The sequence below is a fragment of the Haliotis rubra genome, unplaced genomic scaffold (assembly GCF_003918875.1).
Source record: "Haliotis rubra isolate DU_JTF1 unplaced genomic scaffold, ASM391887v1 Scf154, whole genome shotgun sequence".
In the NCBI taxonomy this organism is placed as follows: Eukaryota; Metazoa; Mollusca; class Gastropoda; order Lepetellida; family Haliotidae; genus Haliotis; species Haliotis rubra.
Genome location: NW_025765492.1, coordinates 417,309 through 439,666, shown reverse-complemented (window position 1 = coordinate 439,666; position 22,358 = coordinate 417,309). Strand labels below are relative to the sequence as shown.

The window sequence follows — 22,358 nt, the reverse complement described above, 5'->3', positions numbered from 1 at the left end:
TACACTTCCTGTTTCTAGGTATAGTACATTAGCTCCTGCTACCGAAATCTAGTTGTGTTCCTGGTGTCTGTAGCTTGTCCGTGTTTACGTGTGTTGACTTGTTCATGATCGACAGTAGAATTAGTCTTCAGCAATCCGTCCTAGTCTCAATAGGCGAATAGACGGATCGAGAGGTGAGGCCCGGTGACTTGGTTGATACGTGTGACACGTTCTCATTTGCGTACATCCAATAATGCAGAGTACGGCCTTAACGAGAACCTCCTAACACCCTCCCCCAACGTTCCCTCCAAGAATATGTTCTTTTATAATAAATGAGTGAGTGATTGATTGATTGATTGAATAAATAAATAAATAAATAAATAAATAAATAAATAAATAAATAAATAAATAAATAAATAAATAAATAAATAAATAAATAAATAAATAAATAAATAAATAAATAAATAAATAAATAAATAAATACGGGTTTGTTTTGTTGTTTGACTTTCACTTGTTTTCTGTCTACCGTGATATGTTGTCAGATTATCCCCCAGAGCCCTGTTAACCCACAATAATCCGCACCAGTCGCAGGGAGATATGAACTGGACTTTGTATTGTCTGCAAATCTTACACACTATCACTCAACAAGAAACGGGTTTTCAACATGTTAGTCAGCAATTAAAGATACAGATCACTATATGCCAGATGCTACATTTTTGATAATATACATGTACATAAACTGTTCAAATGTACATAGACAATTCATTAGTTTACTTTTGAAAATATAATTTGATTTCAAAATTCTATGGTAGAAGTAATTTGATAATCAATAGATGATAATTTCACTGAAACGTTTATATGGGCACGTGAAAGACATACTGAAACAGGTCGGCTTCCAGAACAAAGTAGACTTTCATTTCACCGTACAAACAACCTATACCTAAATCATACACCACAGTGTTAACCATACACATGAACCAACAACTGACTCAGCACTACCACAAATATATAGCAGGAAGAATATGATATATTTGTAACACAATATAATTTATTATTTTAGTGACATATAAATATTCAGTAACAGGAAACACGATGCATGTACCAATCAGCTCGTGTAATTTGCTAACAGGAAGCCTATTCAGCTCTGTTCAATGCTTGTGCTTTAGGGGACATGAAAAAATGCCCCCGCGCCCGGTAGAACCATTTAATGGCCTACAACAACTACCTGCAATGACTGTAATTGCGAAATGCCATCCCTATGTTGTATCACTACACGGTGACTAATTAACGATAAATGGGGGCTAGCTTCCCTATGATTGAAATTGATTAGACTCAGCTGCCTGTCACTCACTATCTGTCACATGTTGATTCGGTGACGTAGTAATGGTCAAACAGCACGTGGCACGTGCTCAATTTGTGGTCAACACATTGACAAACAATCGGTCACTGTTTTCTCCCCTCAGGTGAGGAGTTCATAGAACAGTACACAATTTGTTGTGTAGAAATTAATTGCAACTGTTGCCAATTCGTGAAAATATTATCCCATTAAACTTTGAAAATGAAATACACAATGCCATTTAGAAAGTGGTCAAATGTAACATATGTTATATCTGGGATGACACTTTCTTAGTAAAGAACAAATTCGAGTACTTTTTGACATCCGGGGTTGGAACTCACACCCTCAGAGTCAGGCACCTAATCGCCAGCACACAAAGTCAGCCGCCTAACCCGCTCAGCAACCGCGACTTTCACAAAAATGGAAGTCGGACAACTGGTAGTCTAGACTGCGGACTTTGTGTACCCTCTGATAAGTGTTAATTGGCACGGCTCCCCCGGCCGAAAGCTATGAAATACACAATGCCATTTAGAAAGTGGTCAAATGTAACATATGTTATATTTGGGATTACACTTTCTTAGTAAAGTACAAATTCTAGTACTTGTGTAATCCCAAATATAACATATGTTACATTACACTTTGGTAAAAATGTACTAATTTATATCACATATTTAAATGTCTCTATGTCAAACATATGGTGGTGTCTGATATAACCTGAATATTGCTGACTGTGCACAAAATAGCCCTTACTCATTGCTATAACGGCGGCACTATCAGTAACAGCATGGTGGGTATCGAAAACGTGTGCTACATTGCATGCGGTCTATCATTCAGACCAGCTGAACACAAATAGTGAAATATATTAAATTATATTATATTATTTGTGTCTCACAGACCACATGTGGTACGATGACTATCATATTATTAACATACTGTATATATGTATATGCTGCTTACCTAATACGTTATGCTTTAGAAAAAATTCATCTCATAGTTGTGAACACGATCACAATATATTTAAACAATATTAATGCGTGGTGCACATAGAGATACAATCAGCAATGAATATTATAGTCATGTTTTAAAAAATAACACTTTATCATCGTCCTATCTTAATATACATAGTTTACGCAATGCCTTCCTCGGAGCAACATCACTCGTAAGACAGTATGCTGTTAACGTCCAAGGACAACTTCGATCACCTGAGTTCAAGACAATATTACAAAACATAATCTTCTCTTCTCTCTGTGCAGCGTGTGTCAAATCTTTCTTGTACCTTTGTTTTTTCCTCAGTATTCTTCATTCAATTAATTCAAATGATGCCAATATTGCCATCAACACATATTGCCGGCTGCCATCACAATAACATTTGCTTTGTTGTAACAAGCAGTATATGTCACATTGTTTATCATTGACAACGATATCCATCGTACGTAATGAAGGTCGACAGATAACGTGGAAAATGTTACTAAATGATATTTATTAAACAACGAACTCTCCAGAACATAGAAACATTGTATGACAAAGGAATGCTGTATTGTGAGTCAGGTGCAAAACAAGCTGGAGATGGCGTAGGAATATATTGTTCCGATGGGTTGTAATTAGCAGCTCTCCCACGAAGTACCAGACGTTCCATGACGTCATAACAACATTTGCATATGGCGCAAGCCAAATGTCGTAATGCTTTGTCCTACTCGGAATGGTGAAGCATTTAACAATGCCTTTGTTGTTCGGCTTTCTGTACTCGCCATACTCTTCCGTGTGCATCTCTTCCAGGAATATATATTTAATACTTTGTGAAACCAGTATATTTGTTTGTACATTTTATTATGTATTTTATCAATTTTAAGCATTTTTTTCGCGAAATACCAAATTAATAGTGATTATGGATACCAGATTTTAATCTCTGTAATATCTGTAATAAATCATTTAGGAAGTGTACTCATAAAGATATAATATACAATAGCGAAGATGATCTTTCAAATCATACGGATTCGTGTTGGGCTGTTCAAAGGTATAATCCATTTTCCCGCCAGTATTGTTGACAGATGCTTGAAAGAAATGCTTGAAAATGAAGCTTGCTATCCAGTGTGTTAAGTGTGCCCTTTTAAACAAAATTGCCATCATCCTGTATATTCGATTAAACTGTTTTCAGTGTGGGCGATCGTCTTCACGTAAACTGAATATGGGTAATTGAATAAGAGTATATAAACTATATCTTTCAACATATTCGTAGAATATAATTGAGCAAAATGATAATAATTTTAGACTCTTTACATGACATAATGTCGGAGTGACCAAGATGATCGGTATAATAAGGCTTTGTTCACTCCTAATAATTTGTCCGATAATGTCATTGTTCCAACATGCAAACAGTTTAAACCTATTTAGTTTTAAAATATCGAGAATAATAGTTTAATTTAAACAACGAAGCTGGCAGATGTTCTTTTCTTTAATTGTTCTGTTTTGCCGTAATTAGACATGCTTTGTCCCACTGCTTTGTGAAACGATTGAAACAAAGACTTTGTTCTGCGGGTTTAGTGTGTCTTTGTTTCCTAGCGGTATGCAACAGCGCGGACCTCCAAGAAGACAACAAAGCAGTTTCTAGGCACAATCCCTCCGCCATGCACGGTGTCAACTGATTGGTCCGCGCACCTGGGATGTTCACTTTCAGGTAGAAACGGCACTTTTTACAGTCATCTCCATGAAACAGCCGTGACGTGTTCTCTACCACGTTTCAATTTTATATTTTCAAACATTCTTCACAAAATACAATACACACACGATGACGAAATCACAATCCATCTCGTTTTCATCAGCGTTTATCAAGAAAATTCATGTTTGGCTATTTTCAGTTGTTTTAAAACATATTTTCACTGAAATTTTGGTGGCAATAATTACAATAATGTAATTTTAATGTTATTGTAACAAAAATGAAAACAGATGTTTTTCTTTGTATGTGTTACTGTTTGTGGTGCGTCATTTTAGCAACAATAGCGTTGTCCCAAACACACGTTTGATATCTATTGTATCAACAACTATCAGGTTCAGCTACCTACACACCGTGATGATAACACAGTTGACCGGACTATGGTCATGCATGTCGACGTGTCACAGCCTGGGGGTCCATATCTGTCATGTGTGAACTGGCTTTTATTGTCACGACTTCGCATGCATGACGAACTCAGCGGTCATTCACCATCTCGCCTGACCAGTCGGACAGGCAGTGGAGGCTTGACCTCTATACCGCTTATATATATCTACCCAGGGTCAGTCAATCACTTGAGCTGACATGTATTCGAGTCACGATTTATGTACAGATACTACGTACATACGTGTTCAGTAAGTTTTGTATCAGTATACATTAAAACAGTATGATATTATCTGTAGATATTATCCAAACACACCTATCTCATTTATATCCATATGTAGAGCAGATGTATTTAGTTTCGGGTCCATAGGGATTACACTGTGAACAAAACCACCGCTCGTTTCCATATACAAATGTATTTCACATTGAATATATATTGCATAAATTACATCAATATGGACGAGGACACAATTGATTCAGTTATTTGATAAACACCGAGTAGTGATATACACAAGGGCATACTTTTTATGTGTTTCACGAAGCCACCAAATTCTGAACATGGGTCGGTCGGTTGGGGAAAAAACCCTGAAAAAAACTAAAATTAATAAAGACAACAATAACGTTCTTGATTCTCATTTATTGTAATTCTTATTACAATTTTCGCGTTCTTTGGACTTGTACCAGCGACTGATTAAAACATTTTAGATAGATAAACATTTTATATGACGAGGCGGCTCGTTAAAGGTTCGTGTCGGCGGTGTTGAAATAAAAAAAGTTGGGGGTTTTTTTGGGGGGAGGGGGTCGGCAGTAATATTAGAAGGGTCGGTTGGGCAATATTCCAGCATTATCACGGCGGGGGACACCAGAAATGGGCTTCACACATTGTGCCCATGTGGGGATTCGAGCCCGGGTCTTCGGCGTGACGAGCGAACGCTTTAACCACCAGGCTACCCCACCGCCCCCGGTCGGGCGATTAGAAACACAAAAAAATTAAAAAGCTGCCCAAATAACGGGACGGCTGTGGATGATATATTCATTATGTGGGCACGGCGTTTAGGTACTGATCATTCACATACAATATCGGTGATGATGAGGGTCTTTCTGGTACAGTATGTCAGTCATAAAAATGTCTCGAGTAATTATGTTTGTTTAATCATAAAATGGAAGCCATTTGTCTTGGACATCCAGGAAAGAGATGTTGTGAATAAGGGATTCAAGGACAAACACATACTGAATTAAAGCATTGTCTCAAAACACACAATCACCCACCTATTTGGTGAAACGCACGGTACAATGGTGAAAAACCCATTATCTGTGTTTCGAAAATATTGCCACACTTAAGGGAAGCAACTCTGCTCAATGCATTGCTTGGTACACGTCAGGTCTAAATATGACAATCCTGTCACTCCTATTTGTGTGTGCAACCAGATACCATACACAGATATATGGTCTCTGGTACAACACACCCTACCAAACAGATCATTATATGTGTAGAGACGCTACAGCGAAACCCTGATAATCCGGCCACTCCCAGTCATGTGTGCAATACACCCTACCAAACAGATCATTATGTGTGTAGAGACGCTACAGCGAAACCCTGGTAATCCGGCCGCTCCCAGTCCTGTGTTCAACACACCCTACCAAACAGATCATAATGTGTACAGTGACATATGCAATACAGCGAAACCCTGATAATCCCGGCGCACCCGTTTATGTGGGCAATACACCCTACAACAGCGATATGTGTACAGTGACAATACAGTGAATTCCTGATAATCCGACTACTCCCGTTTATGTGGGCAATACACCCTACCACACCAATGTGTGTACAATGACACTACAGTGAAACCCTGATAATCCGGCTGCCCCATTTTTATGTGTGCAATCCACCCTACTACACCAATGCGTGTACAATGACAGATTACATGATCCGTACAGCGTACACAGACGCGTGTACATGTTGGAATATCGAGTCACTGATATATTCTGATGATATTCCGATAGAAAAGAACACTCCATCCCCTTTGAAAGGAGCGTCAGTGACGTTGGAGATTCAGAGAACCTGGGATTCTAGACTTGCTTCTACATTGCTAAAAGGTCTGGTTGGTAGGGAATGTAATATGCTCCACTGACTGTTATCCAGACTAGAGATTTAGCTAATGCGCCATTCAATTTTAATATATTAAGCACAACTCCCTTCTACTGCACTCGGGCGTTTCTCCTCGTTAAACCACAGTACGTGCATAGCAATGCTTAAACCAGTCTTCCTTGTAAATGATATTATTGAAACATATTGCAGTGTGTCGGTGTGAGTCGAGAATGTTCTTCAGGTATTATGAAACCATTCGTCCAGCATATAGCAGTAGACACATAACCCATTTCATGAACCGTCCATTTAACGCTAGCATTCCTCACACGTGGGTGTTCAAATGTACATCAACCATTCACAAGGTCGATTTGAAGGGAACGCCCTTACATTCTTGCCACGCCCGTTAACATCCCCGCCCAAATCGTGAGCGATATTTCAAAGACAAGAGAGGGCAGCATTAGGGCCCGGACAACCATGATAAGACATGAATAATATGTCGTTACAAAACATGATATGGAGCGTCTTTCTGTGCACCGAACAGATCGCTAGAGCACTTTCCGTCAATAGTCGTCTATACGTATGTGAAGCATGAAATTAGAGGAGTTATATCGTGAAGCGAACCGTTCACTGTTCATGGAGGTATAGCAGGTTAAACAAAGGGTTCAGTCGGTTCATTTCCGACACGTTTATAAACATGTTGATTAACTTGGATGTGGTTTGAGATTTTAACAAAATTGGAATTTGTGTTGTCAAAATATACAGATCCTTCGTGTGATGGTTTCCACGCAGTTTCGTTCTCACTCTTAACTCTTTTACTTTCATATGCAGTCACAAGGTTCATTTAACTTATACGTGTCAGCCAACGGTGCATATGCATATATACTATGCACTTGAGAATCGGTTTCATACTTACATAAACAGCATATACTTGTAAATATACTTGTGTTACGTATGCACATATGTGTAAGTCAGTGATAAACATGATTGTATAGGAAATACTTCTAAAGCTGTGTTACCCATGCCTTTACAACATACAGTTGTAGAGTGTGTTACGCATGTGTATGTGAGGTGACGTGAGGTGAAACTGGGTTTAACGTCGTGCTTGAGAATATTTCGCTCATATGACGACGTGCATGCGTGTGTATGTGTATGTGCGGCTGCTTGTACTAGCCAAGACTTAAGTTGGTTTTATAGTGCTAGCTCACTGAGATACCATGCCGCAGTGAAGCATGAATACCCCACTCAGACACATTATACTGACTCCGAGCCGACCAGTCCTTATTGTACCCATTAATCCCGAGCGCCAGGCAGAGACCAACAAGTACCATATTTTAACGTCTTTTGGTATGACGCGGTCGGGGATCGAACCCGCGACCTTCCGCTCTCCGGGCGGACGGTCTAACCACTACACCACGGAGGCGGTCTCGCATGTGTATGTAACATATATATGTCAACCAACTGCAATCTTATGGTCGCACGTATAGCCGATACTTATTAAACAACTATACATGCTGTCATTTAGCAATACTTGTCGGCTTGAGTCATTGACTCACGTATTACATATTGTTGTCAACCAATACCACATGCATGTGCTAATGCTGCGTTATAAAGGTCTTACGTTTAAAGCTATAGGCTATAGATCAAACCCATTGCGGGTAAGCGTGTGTACACAAGACAGAAGAATGATTTACGAACAGTCTGATATCAAGCGGCATGCACATAACATACCTAACGTGTTTTATTCAGGACTTCACTTTCTTACACTTATGTCACATTCTATATGATATTGTATTTTATTAACATCGATGATTATAATGACAATGAATGGGATCTGTGGTCTCACGGTCGCCTCGTCATGCCCGATTCCACGTTGACTCCATGATACATTTTCGAGTGTGTGTACTCCCTATTCCCATGTACCCGAGATCTGTCAAACTTATGACTCAGTGTGACATGTATAGACATTTTCACAATTTTTACATGCTGTATTAACAAATTTTCTTTATAACCTTTATCACCTCTGGCGAAGGTGGTGCGAGTACAGGAAGTGATGTCATCGCGGTGTGCGTGTTTAAGGTCACATCAGTGACAGGAAGATGACCCTGTCAACAGTTTGGAGCACACAGATGGAAACATGCACCTGCCTGATATTTCCAGAAGGGCATTAAACAGGAACCACCAAGCAACAGCACGTGTCATTATTTTAACCACTTACGTGTAGCAAATGTATTATTTGGATATATGTAATTAGTCCAATAAATAGCATTTCCATTCAAAATGCTTATCATAATAAGCATAATAATCATGCTTACGTAATAATAATAATTAAAGCTAAGTTATATATACATATATATATATATATATATATATATATATATATATATATACATGTAGAGAGAGAGAGAGAGAGAGAGAGAGAGAGAGTGTGTGTGTGTGTGTGTGTGTGTGTGTGTGTGTCCTTCTTGTGCTTACATCCGGGCGACCGTAGAACCGTGATACATGATACGTTGTTAAAGGTCATTTGAAGAGGTCATGGTGACAACGTGGATAGTTAATAAACCACACCTTTAAATTGCGGGAATAGGTTTGCAAAAACAACCTGGAGTTGACTTGTTTCCACTCAACAAATGTACTGGGAATGCACTCATGCTAATCTTTTGTTTTTACATAGATATGAAATGAATTGTTGGTACCTTTAACTTAACTCAGTATTAGCATTTACATTTAAAAAAAGACTAGACATACAGGTTCATGTAAGAGGTGCAATTGCACACTTCAGTAGTTATACAATGTATCCATTTCTAATCCGCCCAGTTATGTAATCTGGACTAATATGACTTTGAGACAGCGTACTATAGTCCAGAAACACATGGCTACCATGTTCACCTGGAGACACAACACGACCAGACACGTGGATGCTAATTGTAAGGCAATTATCCTATCCATACATCAGACCTGAGCTACGCGTCTATGATCACTGATTATACTCGGTAAATAAGATGACGCAAGAACGGTTGCATGCTGAGAGACACGTTCATCTGTGTGCGTGTTACCATCTGCAGGACTGACGGTCGATGTTATATTTATCCTTATGTCCCCCCTAGAAGCTGTGGTACTAATGTTACTTAGATTGACATGGATTTAGTAGTAGTAGTAGTAGTAGTAGTAGTAGTAGTAGTAGTAGTACCACTATCTAGAAGAAGAAGGAATATATTTATATGTTCGGTTCCTTATGTTGTACAATACAATACAGAATGCAGGACTACCTTATACGAATACGACATCCGGTACGATATGAACAATATTTTTGCATGTGGTTAAAAATAAATAACGATAGAACGAATAATAACTTATTTATAGTACAGTTTCAACATTCATAAGGATAAATATGAAATTCACACATCAGTCATATATAAACGTATGAATTTCAGTTATTTTTTGTTATGAAAGATGAAACTGTATTATATACATTATAAACAAATATGCTTGTTTGTGCTACGCGAATGGATATGTAAATAGTACAACGTATCTGGATGCATTGTTTTGTTTCACACTGCTCTGATACTGTCAATGATGACACACGTTGTTTTCGTGCTATCAGTATCGCTGTGCAGGTGCTTGGCGAAGGTGCTACGAGTACAGGAAGTGACGTCGAAGTGGTGTATGTGGTTATGGCCTCATCACGGACTGCATGGTGGATGACCCAGCTGTCAGTTTGGAGCCACACAATTGGAAACGCGTGGAATGATATTTCCAGAATCACATTAGCCCGCAGCTACTGAGCAATAACATGAACACTCCCTTTAATCATTTATGTTATCGCATATATTTCAAATTACAACACGTAAACATCATAAGTGGAATATAATATACTTTTGCGAAAATATTTAAATAACTTAAAATAATTACATTGCATTTACAACATTAATAAAATGGAAATATCAAAGTTTCTTAGAAAAAGAAATGCAATCTTTGTCCATTTTAAGGCTAAAATTGGAAAATGGTTCTTGGGCATCGGAATGTCACCTTTAAAGGGAAACAAACCTCCAACTTTCAGACGTCCTGCGTAGCGTCTGTCAATTTCCCCATTGCCAAAAAAAATCTTCTTTTTTTCAAGAAACAAAGATAGATTCCTGCCGCTCTGGTCACGTTTGGGGCATTTGAAGCAGCTTAATAGAGTGAGAACAAATAATTGTTTTAGGGTGTATACATTACTAGTCATATGATATTCTACACAACAGCATCTCCATGGAAAACTAGGAGTGTTCCAACAAGCGATTTCCTCAGGTGCATAAGAGTTACATATGTATCAATAGAGAGAAGATATTGGAGATGGTCAAAACTCCTTACATATATTAACTAGGATATTATTGACATATTATATATATTGAATGGGTTAACTTACCAGTATCCCAGTCTATACAAGGAATGAACACAATATGGTATTTTTGTTGTTATTCGTCGTGATAAATGTGTGTGTACTTCTACGATGGAGAGATACATGGCTGTTTACACAGACAAGTTTTAATCATTTACGGCTTGAGGGAACCTACTTGCAGTATCCTGAATCTGTAAATTATTCAACTCACCGCCACTAAGAGAGTAGGAATCTACACCGAAAATATGCTTATCCATATCCATTGTTATCCATAACGTGTTATTTCCTAGTCTCAATAAAGATTTAACAATGAGATAAAATGCCATTATTTATTTTAAGGTAGTACATTACAAAAAGAGGAATATTACTGTTAGGTGTCTATTGTCATATACATCCCACTTTATTGCCTATTTCGATCGTGTAAACCATGATGTCGTATGTAATTGTGAAATTTGAGGTCAGTACATACATCATACATTCTCGTCGTAAACCCCAGCTGATACATGTATTTCTCAGCACCAACTTTCCCTGTACATGCAGATCTCTGAGTGATCTTGTACAACAAACCGACTGATTGTGAAGAAGGCACACCATACGTGTGCAAGACTAAGATCAGGTAAGCTATAAGGCGTGTCGAGAACGCCCATGACGAACTCGATCACTGACAAGCATTATCCGCTTTGTCACTCACCTGATCCTGAGTTTAATCCAAGCTTGTATTGAGATAAATTAATGCTATTGGGATAAACTAATGCATACTCTCCGTCGTGACGGCAAAAAGTGACACTGATTTGTCATGGCGGTAGACAGCATGTCAGTAAATAACAGACACCACCACCCTGATGACGGATTAACCAGATGTACTAAGGATTAACGAATAGGGTTAATTAGGAACAAGAAGGTAAATTACCTGGACTAAAAACTCCACCTGCACATGTCATGTTAACGAAATATTTATTGAACCATTTAAACTGAATCCTATCATCTAATTAAACCCATTGTCAAACAGTGTTGTCGTTAGTAAAGTCCTAACAACTCGGATCCACTGCATATTGTTTAAAAAACAGATCTGTCAATCGTCCCACGGATGACAGACATATGTTATGTGATGGAAATTTTATGTGCATGTTTATTATTGAATTATGCGACACACGTGTTTAGCTTAGTCATAAACAATGACAAAGAAGCCCACATTCATGTTATTCAGCAGGATTCAGAACAACCTGGTGTTTCTCGACGTGTGAAGCTGTGATATGCAAAATATCAGCTTTCATAATTATAAACGCGTTAGGCTTTATAATAAGACCAAGAGAGTATAGTAGTAGTGTCTATGTCACGTATACGTACATACATACATACACACACACACACACACACACACACACACACACACACACACACACACACACACACACACACACACACACACACACACATACATACATACATACTGACTGACTGACTGAGTTTGGTTTTACGCCGCTTTTAGCAATATTCCAGCACATCACGGCGGGGGACACCAGAAATGGGCTTCACACATTGTACCCATGTGGGGATTCGAACCCGGGTCTTCGGCGTGACGAGCCAATGCTTTAACCACTAGGCTACCCCACCGCCCCCACATACATACATACATACATACATACATACATACATACATACATACATACATACATACATACATACATACATACATACATACATACATACATACACATACATACATACATACATACATACATACATACATACATACATACATACATACATACATACATACATACATACATACATACATACATACATACATACATACATACATACATACATACATACATAAGCCCGCAAAACCCGGTATGCACCTACATCTGTCATGTTTTGTGTCCATGTACACAATTTGAAGTTTTGTGTCCATGTACACAATTTGGAATGATGTACGACCGGAACATCAGTGATGGTGACACACGTTTCCTACACACGCAGTCATATCAGTGACAGATAACGTAAGACGGATTCCCCGAGAAAAGGATATCTTTACGATGTCAATAATGACACAAAACATCCTGGTATCCCAGATTTAAATCAAATTCAAACTTGACTGGTTTCCTTGTCAGTTTTTAACAACATATAACCCCTGGCCTAGATTATACGGCCGTGAAGTCAGCAAAATATACGTCGACTGACGCAACGTTGTGATATAGTGAGGCGTTTGTATCGCCTGAGGCGAGCGTGGGTGTACACTTGACTGTTTATTGAATGTCTGTATGTACAGTTTGAATCTGTACAGCTACAGCTGTGGTATGTAAAGTTGTGGGGTTGTGTTTGGAATAAATCAATGCACATCATTCCCCACGAGATAGGTATCGTACGATCTTTCAATCTGTATTCATGATAATGCAACGCCTGGATTCGTTCATATTATACCGTGGCAATGGAATCTTGGATGTATATTTGTGGTGGAGTCTACAATTGCCTACAGTAATATAAAAACAGTTTTACGCACTGGTTTTATGTGTAGCTACCCTCTCCCTGAGAAATTAATGGGCACAGCCCACTGAGATTTTGGACTTTCGCTTATAGTGTTCAGAAACTGTATAATTAAGAAAGAAGAAACACATATTTGTATGTGGCGTAACGTCATATATGTTTTTTTACTAACCATATGTAACGGTTGTGTAGGTCTAAGGAATTGTACATATTGAAATAGTAAACTTCGCCATTGAGACATCGGTGGTAGACTAAGGCTACATCGGTGGTTGTGTATGTGTTTATGTCTCATTTGAACAGCTGTGGGCATTGCGGGGGCGACGGTTGTATAACAACATCCAAAACTGACATCATCTATTGCACCCTCACCCTGAATTTAATCATAGTGTTAACGATTATAGAACAAAAACAACAATAACAATATTCAATCAATCATATTGAAATCGAACTCTTTCTTAACATTATTTAACAACGAAACATCATTTTTATTGGTTGGGATAAAACTATTGCGTAGCGCGGTATCGTCGTATAAAAAGGAAATTTACAGAATGAAATTTCATACCAACAATCATATTGCACACGAATGAAGACATGGGTACTTCCGAGGAAAAGGTGATGTAACAATTTGGTGACGTGTACCGATGTAAGATTTCACCCCTATATTTATATAATATCCCATGTAAAATAACCAAAAGTACCTCATGTTGTAGAGGCGATGTTTATATAAATATATGTCACACATGACTGTTTAGTTGTTTTGTTTACAGGAATGTTCTAGACTCTTATTTGTTTATGTGAGCAGAATCAAAACTAGAACGACGTTATTTTCATTTTCGCTTTGTTGATATATCAACAGCCGGGCCTTGCATACCGAAACACGTTGCGTCAGCAGAGGGAATCTCCCCGAACAAAGAATATGATTTGTCTGCACTATAGCAACGTCTGCTACGTCACACGGGCATGAGTATATGGGTTATTGAATTTCCTTATATAGACCAATGAATAACCAGAGAGGGTTTCCCGGAGCCTTGTCATTGACCACGTGACTGCACGGTGCGCTCACATCACCCCACATTGCCTTTCATTCAGGAAACTCATAGAAAGAAAATAGTTCCTAATGCACACTGCTCCAGAACTTTTACTGCATGTTGTATTTTGAATTTTATGGTCTACGTTGTCTTTGGAATACAGTTTTACATTTGTTGGTTTTCTTGAGTGAGCATTTATTGCGTACAGGAAAATCGAATAAACATTCGCAATAGCCGGTAACATTTGGCGGAGGGATCAACCATAGTTGGTGTGTGACGCGTCGTGGTTTCCTCACGTCGTAATTACACGTAGCTTCACAATGGCGTCTCAGGCAGATTCAGTCGGTTGTCGGTGCGAACTCTAATAAGGGGAAGGGGAAAGAGGTCCCTTCCCAGGTTAAGTAACATAGACGACCAGCTGCCGGAATCATTCAAGAGTTACGAGACGCAAGACAAAACGGAATAACATTCAGCAAGAAGTGATCATCGTGATATTCGGACGCCGGCCACACGAAAATTTGTGACGATCAAGGGCATCATCTGGTATAGGGAGAAATCATTTCGTCATCTGTTGAAACATATTTCGACGTGACGGAATATTTCACATACGCAGCAGAAGTTACAGGACCTGGGAAGAGGGAGTACCTTTACAAATTTATGGAATACAGACCACGTTTATCCCACGGACTTCGAATTACGTCTTACGGACTAAAGAAAACAAACACGAGCACCCTCGAACTCATTGTCAGTTTCAGTTGAAATTGACAACGGTGTGTATTTCACAACTTGCTTGCCATTTCCCAGAGAATAATTTCATTATTTCATCGGTATGAAAGTGTGCCTTAAGTAACTTTTCTACACCAAGAAAGGATTAACTAACGGTGTTGTTCCTTTTTTCTCATCAAAGAACATTCCGATTTCCGGGAAGACATTTTGTTTGAAGAAGCCGCCTCACGTGTTGCTACACAAAGGCAACCCCCCAACAAAGGCACAGCTACGGATACCTTAGTGCAGATTCCAGGTTCCTACCATCAGTTGAGAATTGGTGCTCTCAACAGATAACTTAATTTTATAGTATTCATATGAGCTTTTCACGCCAAAGGCCCCGGCCCTTAATTGTGAGTCATGGGCCACGTAAAAAGTTTAATAATTTTGAATCGCAACCAAACGTAGGCAACCTCAGTCCAGATTTACAACCCAACACACCACCGGTCTTTCAGAAACCAAGTTCACAGAATGTTTTTAAGATTGGAAAATATCTCTTGGTTGAACAAAGTGATGGGAACGAAATCTACAAGGCTGTTAACCTGACAACTGGAGACGAGAGTGTTTGCAAGGTGTGGTGTGTATTTTCTTGTGACATATTTTCGTGTTATTTTCCTATGTATCCATATTGTTGAATCATTTAGTTAAAACTGCTCAATCTTATGTTTATAGTTCATCATACTATAGAAACCGGCCATGTGATAAAATATGTGATTACCTTTGTACTAGTTAATTAGACCCGGTACATTGTTTGTATAATGTCTGATTGGCTCAGAAGCTGATTATCCCATGTTTTCTTTACACATTATTTTATTCTTAATTGACAATACTTTAATTTGGAAAAAACAACAGGCTTTTATTCTTATGTCTGTCTCAAGTAGTTCTTTGTTCCTATGAAACAATGCTTCATAAATAGAATCTAATGTCTGCCTTTAGACGTCAACATAGGCACCAGTTTTGGAACCTACGTACGTTTAGACGCCGTTTAATACCCAGCTGGGTTTTTTTTTTATAGTTTAATACTTTTACTCAACTATATGAACACAACGACTCTGCAGTTATTGTTGTTTCTACATCGTTTAAAAATTAATAATGCATGAACATGTCAAATTTCTACATTGGAATTTTTGGTTTAAACCCTTGCACTCTGTTGTGAAAGTGTTTGTCCCATTGAGTGACCCCCAGTATTGCGAGTCACCTGTAACATTGAATCGTGTGAGTCATGCTGACTGTGTCCTCCATACCTGCCCCAGCACAAAGTTACACAGCATAGTGCAAGATGTAACAGATTCAAGCTTAGTCATGGGCTCTGGGACTAAACTTAAATATTAATCAAACAAAATGCCAGGTGTGAAATATTAAGTCTCATGTTTAGCCTGAAATAGGGAATATACTTGTTGAATTCTTGTTTGGCTTGACATTTATCACATATCAGTTATGGCTCTAATTATGATATGCGATGTTAGGTTTGTTTGATCCTTATCTCATTGTTGGCAGCGTAATATGATATTGCAGATCAATGTAAAGTATGTTATCATTCACTCATGGGAATTGTTAAAATATCAGGGATTATTGATTTTTTTAAAATATGTTTTCATCCTGTGTTACAAAAGCCACTTGGCAATGAAGCATTCAGTACACTTTCCGTATCAGTCCGATGCATTGTACAGTGCTTGGCTAATGTTTGTCCATATGTTACAACTATCGACTGATGAATGATATTGTTGGCTAAGTAGGCTTCAGAGATTTAGACACTAGGGACTTATGTGATCAACGTTCCAATTTGGTTATATTTTGCTTTTTTGTTTTCTATTTAATTTTCTATATTTTTGTGATCTCTTTTCCAGGCCTTTCCAATAAACAAATACCAGGAGATTTTGTCAGCCTACTGGCAGGTCGACTGTCATGAACACGTCACAGAGGTTGCAGAGATCATCCTTGGGGAATCCAAAGCATACATCTTCTTTGAGAAAAACTTTGGTGATCTACACTCCTACGTCAGATCTAAGAAGAGATTGAAGGAAGAAGAAGCTTGTCGACTCTTTAAGCAAATAATTCAGGCTGTACAGCACTGTCATGAGAATGGAATTGTGCTTCGAGACCTTAAGCTACGGAAGTTTGTCTTCAAAGATGAAGCAAGGTGAGATGTCATTGCATCATAGTAACATTTTATTCTGTCTGTGTAGGGATGGCAGATTTAAGGATCAATTTGGTGATTGTGGGCTGCGAAGTAGATGTCCTTTTTAAGGACAATTGTCAGAAGATGATGAGGATTGGAGGTGAAAGCGACATGATTTATCCCTTTTGGTTCTTGTAAAAAATGAAACTGAAAGTGTGTGTCATCAAAATCGCAGGGTGTCACATGATTTCTATATATAGACTGCCCTGTCACGTCTGTGGGAAATAGACATGAAGCATTGTGTGACAGTTAGCGTTTCCTGCTTGATAGTGTGATTGACAGGGCAGATGGCTGCAATACATGGCTGCTCGTTTCAAATGCCGAACATAATGTATAGTAATAACGATTGATGTTACGTAGTACTAAAACAAGGCAGAAGCTGTGAATGTTATTTAGAAGTGGTACCCATGTTTGGGATATATATGGAGGTGAATGATAGCTTGGATTCAGAGAGCAAAATATAAGCAAAAGTGTGAAGGTAAAACTTACTACTTTTGTTTTCACATCCATCTATGTGGCTATCTGCTCCTTGCTTTCATTCATCTGGTGGAGTGATACTGTACTTGTGTTCCTCATATCACTGAAGTTGACCTCCATAACTTATCCTTAACATCAAGGTGTTCTTAATCAGGTATCAGATTTTGTAAAACACATCATAATTATTTTCAATATGCTGATTTGATATTTGTCTTGTTTCAGAACTCAGTTACGTCTTGATGGGTTGGAGGATGCTGTTGTTCTTGATGAAGAAAGCAATGACATGATGACAGATAAGCATGGTTGTCCGGCGTACGTGTCTCCAGAGATCCTTAGTGCTGCTGGAAGTTATTCCGGAAAAGCTGCAGACATATGGAGTTTAGGAGTAATGTTGTACACCATGTTGGTTGGACGGTATCCATTTCACGACTCAGTGCCTGTTGCACTGTTTGGCAAAATACGCAGAGGACAGTACACGATTCCTGACAGTGTGTCATCTAGGGCAAAATGTTTACTGAAAAGTCTCTTGAGGAAGGAGCCAAATGAACGACTTGCAGTGGAACACGTCTCACAACATCCATGGTTGAAACTGACATCCTTTTCCAGTTATGCACGTTCAAATAGACAAAGTCAGGATCAGACTGTTCCAGAAATGTCCGTCGTGGATAATACAGACTCGTTCTATGTGTGACACTGACGCTGTGATCTTGGTACTCAACAAGTGTTTTTGGACATGCTTCTCAATAGTCATTTGCTGAAATGAACACAATCAAATGATGTGGAAATGACGTAGGTCGCTCAGGTCCTGATCTCAAACAGTATTTTCTGAATAACTGAAAGGTATGACCGACTTTGAAACAGATGTGATATTTACTGCGTACGCCAGTGCTGATTTCAGTCGTCCATCTTTAAATACTGAAGCAATTTCGGGTAATGGTTCATATGTAATGGTGCAATCTTATTGGCTGATGAATGGGTCTAAGCGTCCGAAGTGGACAGTTATTATTCAGATTACATCTAAATAGCCAATCAGAATTCATCTCAGAGGCAGCGTTGCTATGGAGATATATTGATCAGCATCTCATTTTCCAGCATACATTTAAGTGTACGGACGATGTGTGTACTTTGATTGCCTGTGGTTTGCCCTCTCCTTCGTGCCAAATGTCCTCATGATCACACGTGTGACTGTATGCTTGTGGTGTGAAAGTGATGTCAATGAGATTAAGCTTACAGTGAGTGAAAGATTGCAATGCCTGTGTGCATGTATCATTTTCTTCGTTCATGTACAATTAAAGCACGAACTCAGTGAGCCAGAAATTCATTTTCTAGGCACCTGTATATCTCCATAGCAACTTCATGTAACATAGTGTCCATGTATCTATGCTTACAAGCAATCCTTGAAAAATGGCATCCATCTAATAACTGTATAGAGATGTTATTGTATAGAGATGTATATTAGACATAAAGGGCTGCTTTGTACATTCGCTTTGAAAGGTCAAGCTTCAAGATTAACTCTTACCCACCAAAGACTATGGGAGTGGCAATGAGGTTGTGAAATACATCTAAGTTTGTGTCAATCTTTTTCCACATCTTTCACTAATCTGATACAACAGAACAACATTGAAAGAGACTCACATTTTTCCAGAACCCAGGGATTTCACTTTTAACTAAACAGAGGACATGGTCAAGGAAGAGTTACTTCCCTTGCATTGACTTGTCTGAATGTATTGGGTGGGCCGCTCACTGTCAGAATGGACAGTGTATATCTAGTACTGGCTAGTGGGCAGTTGATAGGGTGTTGTCAATGTTTAGATGGAGGTCCCCATCGAAATGAATGTTTAGGTATGATAGGACCAACTCTTGTTGGGGAACATGTCCTCTTGTTTGTGGTGTCCTGTTTGTCAATTTGACTCAATATTATTGTTATGAAACCTAATTTAATTCTTTGAAGTAAAATCTTCATTTCTGTTGTATAAATATTAATTAATTATTAATTTATCCCCTTCTTGTTGCAAGTGAAAGAATTGCTTTCATTGTTCAAAATGAGTTATTATACATGGCTGTTTGGACAGGAAGCATGGCTGTTGTATGCTCGCTGAATAAACAATAATGAATGGAACATGCACTCTTTGTTGTACTTTGACTATTTACGATGATTACTGTCAACATTTGTATGAACTAGTCATGCTGAGGCTGTCGGCAGAGCAAGTGTCTGCTGTTCTGGAGCAAACATCCCCAAGTTGCCTTGATCTTGGCCATGGTGTCCTTGTCATCCTATATCATCCTCTGCATCATATTTCTATACAGACAGAAATCTAAGGATTGCTAAGATTTATTATAGTATTATGAAAGGGTCAAGTGATCTCTGTGCTGAGAGGGGCGGTGGGGTAGCCTAGTGGTTAACGCGTTGGCTCGTCACACCGAAGACCCGATTTTGATTCCCCACATGGGCACAATGTGTTAAGCCCATTTCTGGTGTCCCCCGCCGTGATATTGCTGGAATATTGCTAAAAGCGGCGTAAAACTAAACTCAGTCAGTCAGTCTGTGCTGAGAAACATTCTATCAATAATGATGTTCTCAGCACAACAGTAAAGTGGATGAGTTCTACAAGTGTATCATTTTGGTCTTTCTTCCAAGAGACTGCCATGCATGGAAAACCTGTTTTGATTCCGGTAAGAAAGCTTGCTGAAGGCAACTATATAGGTTGTTAGCATGTTTGATTTGTATGTAATTGGTCCCATGTGTGTGTCTGGAGGCCTGTGACCTCAGTCACTGGATTGTTTGGTCCGGACAGAGTGATACACAAGGATTGTCGGAGAACAGTCAGATTGCTGGAATAGTGCCGAGAATATTACAATACAATGCAGTGTTTCATGTAATCAAGGGTTACTGGTTCCTTGTTGGAGACGACCGCCTCCGACGACCGCCCGGAGAGCGGTGGGTCGCGGGTTCGATCCCTGACCGCGTCATACCAAAAGACGTTAAAATATGGTACTTGTTGGTCCCTGCCTGGCGCTCGGCATTAATGGGTACAAGAAGGCCTGGTCGGCTCGGAGTCAGTATAATGTGTCTGAGTGGGGTATTCATGCTTCACTGCAGCATGGTATCTCAGTGGGCTAGCACTATAAAACCAGCTTAAGTCTGGGCTAGTACAAGCAGCCACATATACACATACACAGGCATGCAAGTCGTCACATGAGCGAAATATTCTCAAGCACGACGTTAAATCCAATTTCACCTCACCTTGTTGGAGACAAAGGTGAGGAAGAAAACTGAACCTGAGCTTCGATTCTAAGCTAGGAAGCATTGAGAAGTCTTTAGTTCTTATTCACTTACTGGAACTATTTCAGGGATCAAATATGGCTCTGTTAACAATGGCTGAGGAAAGGTTTAGACAATTATTTGCGATATTGATGTTTTGTTCATAGGCTGACAGAGTGATATAGTGAGATAGTAGCTGTGACTGGTGCGATTATAGCATATGTTCACGACCTTCTTTAGTAACTATTTTACCAAGTTTACCAATAATCTTTTCCTCTAATACTAATTGTTAGGTAAGGGTTTGTGTTTCCTTTTTCTTTCTGGGTGGCGGACATATCCTATATAGCGGCACCTAGCGACTAAGTACATCCCTCAACGAAATAAACTCAACAAAAACAAAACAAAAAGAAACAAACCCCGTATTATTTCCGGACGTCAGGCTCGATTCTCTTCCCACAACATTATAACCGTTATAACGTACAGCTTTAAAAATCTGGCCATGTCTGGCGGTCTTGATTAATCTGGAGAAAAAAAAATGTCACCGGTTCAAATCTCGCCTCGGGCACGGCGTCTGCGTGGTGGGCAGATGGGCCTATGGGTATGAACGATTTTGCATTATCCAACAGTCGAGGCCAGAAGTAGCAAGGATGTCACCAGGCGAAACACGTGAAGGAAGGACACATTCCATACATCCATGATCTGTTACCTGACTACACACACCGCCTCTCCGACATAACTGAACGTCTTGGGGCGCATGGTCCTCCCATCGTTCTATAATCCACAAACCGGTTAAACCAGACGATTTCCCTGTAAAAGGCTCGTCCCAGACTTTCACGTGTCATATATTAGCAGGGTTTAACGGATACTATTGTTGTTTATGACATCATGTCCAAAATGAAAAATGTGTTCAAACTTAAGAAAATAAGAACCTAATACCAGATGCTATTCGAGCCGCATCAGTTATGTCTCATAGCGGCCATGTCAGACAAGTTCAGTTTTTAAGATAGATCGATCTAAACTTATTCCCCCAAAATATGTGCAATTGCCCTATCCACTAAAATGACGAAATTATTTTTAATTCAAGAAGAACGAAAATTTACTGATAATGTAACTAAACGATTAAAAATGTAATTCTGTTTAAAACGTTATACCCATCTTTGTATATAATATCTCTATTTCTTGATATATTTTCCATGTGCTTGTGTGTTAAGTTTATGAATCAATGTAAATTCCTTCCATCTGGTTTTTCATTATATCTATTGTTGTAAATTTTGTATTGTTTCATGT

The 22,358-nt window shown here is 38.9% G+C and overlaps 1 protein-coding gene across 1 annotated transcript; it reads left to right on the top strand.

The window, feature by feature from the left end:
* Positions 1-14,676: 14,676 nt before the first annotated feature.
* Positions 14,677-19,928, top strand: LOC124270716 (tribbles homolog 2-like). Its single transcript, XM_046705748.1, has 3 exons — positions 14,677-15,725; positions 17,001-17,293; positions 18,032-19,928. The coding sequence occupies exons 1-3, from the start codon at positions 15,471-15,473 to the stop codon at positions 18,498-18,500; spliced, it is 1,017 nt and encodes a 338-aa protein (XP_046561704.1). The 5' UTR covers positions 14,677-15,470; the 3' UTR covers positions 18,501-19,928.
* Positions 19,929-22,358: the final 2,430 nt, after the last annotated feature.

What these genes read in the sequence shown, in the direction of transcription:
- LOC124270716 (XM_046705748.1), top strand. Translation starts at nt 15,471, where the DNA reads ATGAGCTTTTCACGCCAAAGGCCCCGGCCCTTAATTGTGAGTCATGGG. An exon ending in GAGACGAGAGTGTTTGCAAG is followed by an intron (nt 15,726 to 17,000) that starts GTGTGGTGTGTA and finishes TCTCTTTTCCAG; the next exon opens with GCCTTTCCAATAAACAAATA. An exon ending in GTCTTCAAAGATGAAGCAAG is followed by an intron (nt 17,294 to 18,031) that starts GTGAGATGTCAT and finishes GTCTTGTTTCAG; the next exon opens with AACTCAGTTACGTCTTGATG.